Source organism: Myotis lucifugus, unplaced genomic scaffold (assembly GCF_000147115.1).
Source record: "Myotis lucifugus unplaced genomic scaffold, Myoluc2.0 scaffold_52, whole genome shotgun sequence".
In the NCBI taxonomy this organism is placed as follows: domain Eukaryota; kingdom Metazoa; phylum Chordata; class Mammalia; order Chiroptera; family Vespertilionidae; genus Myotis; species Myotis lucifugus.
The window spans coordinates 1,241,664-1,252,329 of record NW_005871100.1 but is presented as its reverse complement, the minus strand read 5'-3'; the positions used below and the strand labels follow the sequence as shown (position 1 = coordinate 1,252,329).

The following is a 10,666-nucleotide window of genomic DNA, read 5'->3' as shown; positions in this document are numbered from 1 at the left end:
GAGAGAGTTTGACCCTCCACCCCCAAGCCCAGGGCCTTGCTGCCTGCAGGCTTCACCCCGCCATCCAGGCTGGCACCCTTGCAAAAGGAGGTCCTGCCAGCCCACGCAGGGGCGTGATCACCCCTTCATTCTCCTCTCCAGACCCAATGACACCTTGCCCCATCCCCACTGGGTCCTGCAGCCCTGAGCCCACCCTCCAGCCCTGGCTGGGGCTGGGAGCTCCCTGAGGGGGCCCACGTCTCTGGCTTCTTCTCTGAGTCTCCTTCATGGGGGGGAGGGCTCTCCCCAGAACGGGCCAGCAGAGTGGCAAGGAACATCCACCCACGGGGGCAAGATGTGGCCTGTAGTCGTCACCTCCCTGGGCCCTGGCTGTCAGGACAGACAGCCGATGGACTACAGAGAGTGGAAGGGCTCCGCCCCTCCCAGCTGGGGACACGGAGTCCCGCGCCAGGGCCGGCAGAGCTGGACACAGCGTCCTGCAGTCCTGCTGAATATTCAGCTGGCCTGTCCCCTCTGTGGCTTCTGCCTATGCAGTCGGCCACCTGGGAGGGGAGGGACGAGGGCCAGGCTCAGAGGCTGGCAGCAGGGGCTCTGCACACTCCCACCATGGACAGCAGGGTGTGGGGGGCTGGCACCCTCTGCTTGCTGAGCCCATTACCAGCCGTGAGTAGCCAGCCCAGCCCCTCCTGCCTCTGGCTGGGCTCCAGAGCCTTGGGGGCACAGGGGGTCCCCACTGCCCTTCCCAGGACGGGAGCTTCTCCCCACCAAGCAGGTGGCACTGTGGCTTGGAGAACTCCTGACCCCCATGCTCCCTCCTTCCCTTCCCTTCCCTTCCCTTCCCTTCCCTTCCCTTCCCTTCCCTTCCCTTCCCTTCCCTTCCCTTCCCTTCCCTTTCAGAAGGGCACCCCAGTTAACTCCTTCCTGCAGTGTTGGGCCACGTGCACTCCGAGTGCGACCTCATTGCTCAGCTGAGAGAGGATGAGAGTGCGTGTCTACAGGCAGCAAAGGGGGAGTCCAACGCCACCCGGGGTACGGGGCTGGAGAGGGGATGGCTACTTCGATTCCTCCATCGCCCCCAGCCTCAAGCTCAGGGTGTTGGACAGGGCTGTCTCCTGGGCTGATCCATGCTGCCCCCACCTCTCTCTAGGCTGCCCCGTGAACTGGGACGGGCTGCTGTGCTGGCCCACGGCAGGCTCTGGCGAGTGGGTGACCCTCCCCTGCCCAGCCTTCTTCTCTCTCTTCAGCTCAGAGCCAGGTGAGGGGCTGGGGGTGAGGCTGGGGTGGGGTGTTTTCCTCTGGTGGTGCCAGAGGAATGTGGCAGACACCCCCTGGCGTAAGGGCTGGCAGACCTGCATTTCAACAGCTTCCTCTTCTTGAGTGTGACCTTGGGTAAGTCAGGCCGCCTCCCAACCCTCAGCTTCCTGGCCCGTGACCTCGCAGGGGTGAGGGTTGTGAGCAGAGCACTGGAGTTGCTGGACCCAGCACCTGGAACCAAGCGATCGTTCCCTGGATGTTAGTGGGGGGCTGGCTGTGGGGTGCAGTGGGCAGAGCCTGCCTGCTGGCCAAGATGCCACCAGCTGCCTAGTGGGGTGGGGCCCCCACTGCTCTACCTCCACTCCCTGGCCTGAGCGTCTGGGGTGGCCGGTCTTTCCCCCCCCCCCCCCCCCGCCTTTAGGGCCCTGGGGGCACAACTCAGGACTCTGCCTCCCAAGGGAATGACTCTCCGTCTGACCCATGGTGACTCCGAGGCCAGAGAGGAAGGTCCCAGGATGTGCCCAGGCAGGACCTCTTGCTGCCGCGCTGCCGCCTCAAGGGGCTGTGTGTGCAGCCTCCAGGGGCATTCAGTGGCAGAGGCGCCCCAACCTCCGGGGAGAAGTTGTGACCGGGCCTCTGCTTCCCCACCTCCGCCTGCCCCCAGGCGCCGTGCAGCGGGACTGCACCATCACCGGCTGGTCCGAGCCCTTCCCGCCGTACGCTGTGGCCTGCCCTGTGCCCCTCGAGCTGCCCACAGAGGAGGTAAGGAGCCTCCTGCCGGAAAGGTCGCCATGGAGGCCTGTGTGGGTGCCGGGCCGCATGCCTTTCCATTGCAGCCAGCGGGTTGGAGTAGCAGTTACAGCAGATGCCCAGAAGGTGGCAGTGTCTGCAAGAAGGGTCGTTTGCTGATCTGCTCCAGGGTGGCAGATGGGCCAGGTTGCTAGGAGGGTGGAGGCACAGAGGGCAGGCGGCAGATTGCTGGCCACCATCTCCTTGGCCACCCTCCCTGTGCCCAGGCTCCAGGGCAGGGAGTCTTGGGTGGTCTCAGTCATGGTCCTGGGACAGCTCCTGCCCCGTCTAGTCCTCGGCTGAGGGCAGCATGCTTGGCTGTGGTGTGGGCAAGAGAGAAGCCAGCCCAGAAGGAACCACAGTGACCCTACGGTAGCTGGCACGGCCACACCTCCGAATGGAGCAAGGTGTTTTTGAGGTGCTTCCATGCCCGTCACCCCGTATGCCTGCCCTCAGCTGTGCGGGGGGGGAAAGCATGAGTCTGACCATTTCTCAGGTGAAAAGACTGAGTCAGAGGGGCCGTGATCGCCTGCCTCCCCAAGGGGCTGAGCCCTCGCTCCATCCTCTGCCTGCACCCCTGTCTCTGTCTCTGGGGTCCAAGCTGGACGTGGACCAAACACATGATGGGAGAATGAGCTTCTCCCTATGGCTGTCGCTGGCTGGCCCCTTTACTTGAGGACATTGTGTTCCCAAGCCGACAAGCAAGCTGGATGTCAATATACAAGCCCAGTTCCCTCCTGGGCTTCCTCGTTCCCCAGAGATGTGGAATTTCTGCTGCCGCCTGTCCCAGCCTGGGAGCAGCAGCGAGCGAGCGAGCATCCCCGTCCCGCCCCTCTGTCACCAGCAGAGGGTCAAGCAGAGGTCACAAACACTTCAGTCCACAGGGAGCTTGCCGAGGCCCCACGGACACCCCTGGCCCCAGACGGCGTTTGAGGGTAGAGCCGAGAGCTGCACCTGCTAGACTGTCCCTCCCCCAAAGGCAGTTTCTGAGACTCTCCATCTCCGCTCTCCCCAGGAATCGTACTTCTCCACGGTGAAGGTCATCTACACCCTGGGCCACAGCGTCTCCACCGTGGCCCTCCTGGTGGCCATCGCCATCCTGGTTGCTCTCAGGTTCGCCCTCTGCGTCACCTGCTCGGAAACCTTTGCTGCCTCCTTGTTGTCCACTGAGCCTGGTTCTGTGCCTGGTCATTCAACAGGTTCCCGCATCTGGGCCACGTGGATGTCTACCTTTCCCTTCTTTTCCCCACGCGTAGACCCCTCCCAGCATCCCCTCCCAGCATCCCCTCCCAGCTCTGCAGCTTTGCTCATGTGAAGCGGATCCTGTTTGCTTGTGACGCCTGCCTCCTTTCTCCTCAGTGTGTTTACAGCGAAGCCCAGCTCCCACCCTCTTCTAGGAATCTTCCTTGCCTCCTCCTTGCAGCCCTTCTTGATTGTTTCAAACCTTTGACCACTGACCTTTTCAAGTCCCCCCCACATCAGACTTCAGGGTCTGAGCCCCATGACCTGGCCTGTGCTGTTCTCGGTCCTTGGGGATGAGCCTCATCTCCATAGTTACCCAGGGGCTCCCCTGGGCAGGGTCCTGCCACTTGCGCCTCTGTCCCCAGACTACGAGCTCCCTGAAGGCAGGGGCTGGAGTTGCCTGTCCCCTCGCCTTCCCGGAGCCCCGGGCAGGGGTTAGTCAGCTGTCCGGCAAGGCTAAAACTCAAGGCCAGCCCAACTCAATGGAATGCAAGCCAACCAAGTCCACTCAGCTCCTCCCTCCCCTCCGCCTCCCTGCTCAGCCTCCTCCCGCCTGCTGCCCTCTCCCATTCGCCATCTGTTCCTCACCCTCCCACCCCCGCAGGAGGCTCCACTGCCCCCGGAACTACATCCACACCCAGCTGTTCGCCACCTTTATCCTCAAGGCGGGAGCCGTGTTCCTGAAGGACACTGCCCTCTTCCACGGCGAGGACACGGACCACTGCAGCATGTCCACTGTAACCACCACGGTCGGGGCGCGGGGCCGGTGGGGGGTTAGAAACTCGCTGCTCCTGTCAGAGCCTGCCCAGCCCTGTGGCCAACCTGGGCTCGGCCTTGCCGACTACAGACCAGGAACTGCCCCCACCTTCCCACTCTAAAGCCTCATGCCCTTTCCTGGACCAGGGTGCCCGTCCATGCTATTTCCCATAGTCCACTCTCCACTCCATATCCCACCCTAGACCATGTCACTCCGCCAGCCTTTTCATTTCACCCTGCCCCTGGCACTTGTCCGTCCGTCCATGGCGAGGGACTGGGCTGAGTGGATGCCTCCCTCTGAGGGCACAGAATGGACCAGGTTATGGGGGCGCCAGCTGGAGGGAGCTGAGAGCTGGGGGAGAGCGAGGAGGACTCCAGGGAGGCGATGGCTTGGAGCTGGGTGGGCAGCAGTGGCAGGGGGAGGGGAGGGGGGACGTGTTACCTGGGAGGACCAGGGTGAGCAACCGCACATACAGGAGAACCTGCGCGTGTCCAGGCAGCAGGGAAGTCATCACGGGGGAGGGGAGGTGGGAGAATGCGGGGGACAGGAAATGAAGGCAGTTGGGCAGAGTGTGCAGGCCCAGCCCTTAGAAGGTACCGGAAGGCTGTGCTGGAAGTGAACGGATAAGCGAATGAGCAAACCAACGATGGCCTGAATCAATGAATGAAAGACATAATAATAATAGTGTGGACTGAGCACTTACGTGCTAGGTATTACACTAAATGCTTTGCATATATTGTCACCTCTTCTTTCCTGCATATATTTCCATTTCAGTTCATTTATAGATGACAATTGGCAATGTCATTGGCTGCTTAGTGGTGGGACTGGGGCCAAGCCTGGGCCACCTGAGCTCAGAGGTGGCGCGCCGCACCCCTGGCAGCTGAGGGGGTCCTGCAGGGACGGAGCCGGGATGGAGGTGTGGGCGCATGCGCACATGTTTGCAGGACGGAGCCGTGCATGAATATATGGTGTTCCCTGCCCACAGCCCTAGGGACTGACGGGGGCTCAGGAGAGATGGGGTGAAAGTGAAGTAGTAGCAATCATATCTAGTTTCCACCCAGGCCCATGAGGCCACGAGAGAGGTGCTGGAAGTTTTCCTTTTACAGACAAAAAGCTAAAAGCTAAGGCGTGGGGAGGTGACCAGCTAGTAGAGAGTCAATTTGAGCCCAGGCGGTCGGGTCCCACATCTGTGCTCCTCACTGCATCCCCTCTGGGGCAGCCAAGTGGAGGGCCCGGGTGGGGTAGGGAGACTTGGGCGGGCTCCCATGGGCGTCCGCCCGCAGGTGCTGTGCAAGGCCTCTGTGGCCAGCTCCCACTTTGCCACCATGACCAACTTCAGCTGGCTGTCGGCAGAAGCTGTGTACCTGACCTGCCTCCTGGTCTTCCTCGTCGCCCAGCACCAGGAGGGCCTTCTGGTGGCTGGTTCTCGCCGGCTGGGGTGAGTCCCCGGGGCTGGCGTGGGCACCGTGGGTGAGGCGGAGGGTGGGGATTCCCAGCAGTCACTCAGTAGCCCTAGAGTGATTGTTGGGAAAGGGACCCTGGGCTCTGCCCTGTCCCGCCTTCACTGCACCCTGTGTGTGGCAGGGTGTGAGCAGGGTGTAGAAAGTTGGGAGCAAGTCTTTAAGCCGAGTGTGGCCCTTCCCTCGTGTCCTCTTCTGGGCCTTACAGGGCTTTCCCTGCTCTTCACTGGCCCGTGGGTGGTTGGCAACCTGGCCTTGGAGATTACTGAGTGAGTCTGGGTGACCTCCTCGTCACACCCGTGCCAAGTCCCCAGGGGGCGTGGGCTGGACTATCAGGAACGTGGCTGTTCCCAGGCCTGGAGAGGAGGAGGGCCCAGTCCTGCCTTCAGGGTCTCCCAGGCTTGAGAGTGTGGTAGATGCGGAAGCCTTCCATGGGTAGCACAGGAGGGACAGGAGCCTGAGTGGGAGGGGCCTCAGATTCTTAGGATTTGGGGGTTCAGGGAGAGCTGAGGGTAAGGTTGGGTGTGAGTGGGGGCCTCCTGGAACAGAGGAAGTGTTGGCAGCAGCAAGAAATCAGCAAACAGACTGATTTTCCAGGAGTTTATCCTTCTAGGTGGAGACAATGGGTGAGCCCAGCATGGATTGGGGCGCCCCTCTGAAAGGGGCCCAACTCTCTGAGAGACAATATAGTCTGTGGGGGGAGGGGGGCCTGGGAGGCTCCAGAGGCAGAATTAGAAGCCAGGAGGCCAGCAGGTAGAGGGTGGGGAGAAGGGAGGTGCATGGGTTACCATGGCAAAGGCACCAGTGTGAGCCCTGGCCTGTCCTCTCCATAGGTGCTGGGACCTGGATGACAGCTCCCCCTACTGGTGGATCATCAAAGGGCCCATCGTCCTCTCTGTTGGGGTCAGTTCCTGGGGCCAGTGTCCTCTTGCTTTAGTCAGCCAACCCCCCTGGGTCCACCGAGGGGCCCTACATAGTAGGAAACAGGACTCCAGCTGTGAGGCCCTCTCTGGACCTCAATCCTATTGGGCAAACCAGGGGGGTGGTCTCGGTCAGCACTCAGGCCCCTTCTGGCTCAGACTCTGGCCGAACCTGGTGCCTGGTTTCAGCTCACCTGCTACTGCAGTGAGAGGCTGGCGGGCAGGCGGGGGGGAGGGGGGGCGCTGTGGCTGGAACCCACCATCTCCCACGAGGAAACGGGGCAGCCAGGACTGGTTGGCATGGCCTTCGCGAATGTGCCCATTTCCCCAACTTAGCAACTGTGCTAAATGAAGGCCAGTGCTTTGTGCCGGGGAGCCCCTGGGAGGTGCTGAATGCAGGATGACAAGGCCTGACCTCCCACCCTTGGCCCAGGATGGAAGGGGGGACCCTGAGCCCCCGCCCTCAGAAGTGGGTACGTGGGACCGTCCAGTCTCCAGGCTACACGTTCTAGAGCAATGATCTGTGCACCCACCCACCTGCACAGCCCTGTGTCTCTAGTTTGGGGTTTCTGGTTCCCAAAGGGACTCCACCCCAGGTCACCAGGCCCACCCCTGACCTTTGCCTTCCACCTTCCTGCACCTCTGTTTCCAGGTGAACTTTGGGCTTTTTCTCAATATTATTCGCATCCTGCTGAGGAAACTGGAGCCAGCTCAGGGCAGCCTCCACACCCCGTCTCAGTACTGGTACCGTGCACGCACGTATTGGGGGATCCCGGAACATACCTGGAGCATGAGTCACGATCCTGGCCTGGGCTCCTCCCCATGTTCCCTGAGACAGACTAGCTCTGTTCCTGCCTCCCAGGAGATTGTAGGATGGGAAGGATAGAGGCTCCAAATAGTCTGATGAGTGCTGGGATCAATGTCTCTGAGAGCCTGCAGAAGGAGATCCTTTCTAAAGGGGAATGGGGGCGGTGGTGGTCAGGGAAGACTTCCTGGAGGAAGTGGTCTTTGAGCTGGACTTTGAAAGATGCATGGACTTTGCCTGGAATAAATGGAGACGGGCATTTGGCACAGGGAATAGCAGGATCCAGGGGCCCAAAGCAAGGAGGTCCAGGCTGCATGCAGGGAGGACGGAGTTCCCCAGGGTGTAGAGTTAATATGCGGAGCTGGTGGGAAGAGAGAGTAGGCAGGGGGCAGGTGGGAGTTTGAAGTTCTAGCCTTGGGAGCCTGAGGCTTGTCCTCTCCTGCAGGCGTCTCTCTAAGTCAACCCTTCTCCTCATCCCGCTGTTTGGAATTCACTACATCATCTTCAACTTCCTGCCTGACAGCGCTGGCCTGGGCATCCGCCTCCCGCTGGAGCTGGGACTGGGCTCCTTTCAGGTGAGGCCCACAGGCACTCTCCCTCCTTGGTGGGAGGAAGATGCTGCTGCCAGGGCTGCTGGGCTGGCCATTCTTCCTTCCAGCCACTCCTCTACTTATTCAACTATCTGTCTGCCCACTTTTCTACCCGTCCATCTCCCCATTCATTCAACTACCCCTGTACCTATCTACCCACCCATCTACTCTCCATTCATCCACCCATCCATCCATCCATCCATCCATCCATCCATCCATCCGTCCGTCCATCCATCCGTTCATCCAATCTATTCAACACTTGCTCAGCACCATCATATGCCAGGCTCTGGGCTCAATACTGGGGGATGCACAGATAAAGACAGTCCGAGAAATTAGACCTACAGTACAGACTCAGCAGGTTTGCTATAATGATTACATGAGGCAATCGCCTGGCACATAGTAAGTGATGCAGCTACCTTCCCTTTTCCTCAAAGACCAGGCTCATGCCACTGCCTGGGAGGAGGAGGGGGGGGGGCGGGGGAGTAGAAAGACCACAAACACCGTGAGGCCAGGCCACCGTATTCTGACGGGTCCTTTCTCTTTGGCCCACAGGGCTTCATTGTGGCCGTCCTGTATTGCTTCCTCAACCAAGAGGTATGTGACTCTCCAGGCTGTTCTTACTCATCGACCCTTCCCTCCCACCATCCTAAGACCCCTGTCTCCTGATCAGACCCTGCCCATCCCAGCTCAAGCCAAACTTTGACTTCTGTCCTGAGCTGGATCCAGCTGAACCTGAATGCTTCCTGTTAACGTCTTTTACCCAGCCTTCTTCTCAGCTGGGCCGTTTACTCTCCATTCAGCAGGGGGTGGGGGAGGCCTTTTAGGATCAGAAAAGGGATCCAGGGGTGGGCTCTGTGTTCCTAAAAATTGAATAAAAGGGAGAGTGGGAGAGGGAATAAGCCAGATCCAGAGGAGAGAAAGAGAAAGGAGACAGAGGAACCAAGAAAGTCAGAGGTGGACATACAGGGACGTAGGAAAAAAGAATTGGCTGCAGAAACAGGGAGGATGATGGAGGGACACGGAGAGAGAAGGGACCTGGGAGAGAGTCACACACAAAGAACAGCCCAGGCAGAGGTGGACATGCTCAGCACGGACGGAATACATGGTGGCGATACACATGCAGAAACGCGGAGAGATGACAAAGAGGAGCCAATGAAAACATCCCGTGCAGAAGGCGCCGGGCATAGTTTCCTTAGGACAGACTGGCTTTGTGGGGAGAGCTGGGAGGACCGAACTCAGCGCCCCAGATGGCCAGGCCTGGCGCTGTGGGCACAGGCAGAGCCGGGGGCTCCCTCTAGTGGGTTTGTTGTGGGCTCTGCGTTCTGCTGGAGACCTGGGTGCATGTGCCTGACACCCCCTTTCACGCCCCCCCAACACACACCATCCTCACACCACCCTCCCTCTCCCCCCCACTGTGGGGCACTGCCCTCCCCTCACCTGTCACGCCTGTGTCTGACTGGCTCCCTCTCCTCCGATCCTCTTTGCTCACACTCCAGACTCTGGCTGATGGGCCCTGGGGTTGCAGGAAGAGGAACGGCTCTGGCTGAGGCCGGTGGGGCCTGGGAAAGGGGATTCCACAGAGATCTGTAAAGGACTTTCCCAGGACGCAGTGTTGAGGACCAGATAGTTACCTACTGCTGGTGATGGGGAGCTTACTACCTCTGAATAGCCCTTTCTGTTGCCAGACAGCTCACCTTGATGTTGAACAGAAATCTGTCCCCCTTTTGCCCTCACCACAGCCTCAGCTCCCTCGGCCCCGACAGCCCCGTGGAGAAGCGAGGGTACAGACATTGCCCCCTGCACCTCCCGGGCCACTTTGCTTTCAGTTCCTGTCAGTCTCTGCACTGCAGGTGCTCAGGCGGCATGCGGAGTCCCCTCTCCCTTGAGGCCATGTCCTCTGCACAGCTTTCCCAGCGGCCACAGCTCAGCTCAGTGGGCAATGGCAGGGCTGAACCCCAGAGCGGGGGATGGTCTAAGCCAGTGGTCGGCAAACTGCGGCTCGCGAGCCACATGCGGCTCTTTGGCCCCTTGAGTGTGGCTCTTCCTAAGCCTTAGGAGTACCCTAATTAAGTTAATAACAATGTACCTACCTATATAGTTTAAGTTTAAAAAATTTGGCTCTCAAAAGAAATTTCAGTCATTGTACTGTTGATATTTGGCTCTGTTGACTAATGAGTCTGCTGACCACTGGTCTAAGCTATTCAGGGAGGACAGGGTAGTCATCTGGCCAGAAACTCAAGAAAGCACCCATCCATGTCTTTATCTGGGCCCAGACAAAGGCAGTGCTAAAAGGCAGAGAAAGGAGCTAAAGGGAAGGGCCAGAAATATATCCAGGAAGGAGGAAGTAGTACCGTTCAGGGCAGTACTTGGCAGTGGCTGTGCCAACCATGTTTCTCCTACATGGTCTCTCCCACACTCGCAGTCCCCCTGGGGGTGAGTAAAGGCGTGGCGGTGGGACCTTTCTCACGTTTCCCCCTTGTCCCTGGAGGTGCGGACTGAGCTCTCACGGAGATGGCGCGGCCACAACCCTGAGCTCCTGCCGGCCCGGAGGACCCATGCCAAGTGGACAGTGCCCTTCCGCTCAGGGACTAAGGTGGTGACATCTGTGTGCTAGGCTGGCCACACCACGTGCCGGGAGTCCACACCTGAACTTGGGCAGCTGCAGTGGGTCCACCACGTTCCGAAGGAGTGGGACCTCCTGGGAACCCCAAGTTCACAGCCCCACCCCAGCCGCTGCCCAGCCCTGGGCAGGGTGGCCCCTCTTACCTGTCCTGTCCCTGACTCTTTCCCCTGGTCCTGCTGGAAACCAAGGTCAACAGTAATTCATATAAATGTGAGGAGTCTGGCAG

The 10,666-nt window shown here is 59.9% G+C and overlaps 1 protein-coding gene across 1 annotated transcript; it reads left to right on the top strand.

Moving 5' to 3' along the window:
- Positions 1-606: 606 nt before the first annotated feature.
- GHRHR (growth hormone releasing hormone receptor) lies at positions 607-10,457 on the top strand. Its single transcript, XM_023753869.1, is given in 14 exon segments — positions 607-667; positions 928-1,029; positions 1,148-1,255; positions 1,919-2,016; positions 3,059-3,156; positions 3,890-4,022; positions 5,326-5,421; positions 5,423-5,480; positions 5,711-5,771; positions 6,336-6,405; positions 7,075-7,166; positions 7,673-7,802; positions 8,370-8,411; positions 10,306-10,457. Coding segments are annotated over 14 exon segments (1,275 nt in total). The 3' UTR covers positions 10,432-10,457.
- The last annotated feature ends 209 nt before the right edge of the window (positions 10,458-10,666 follow it).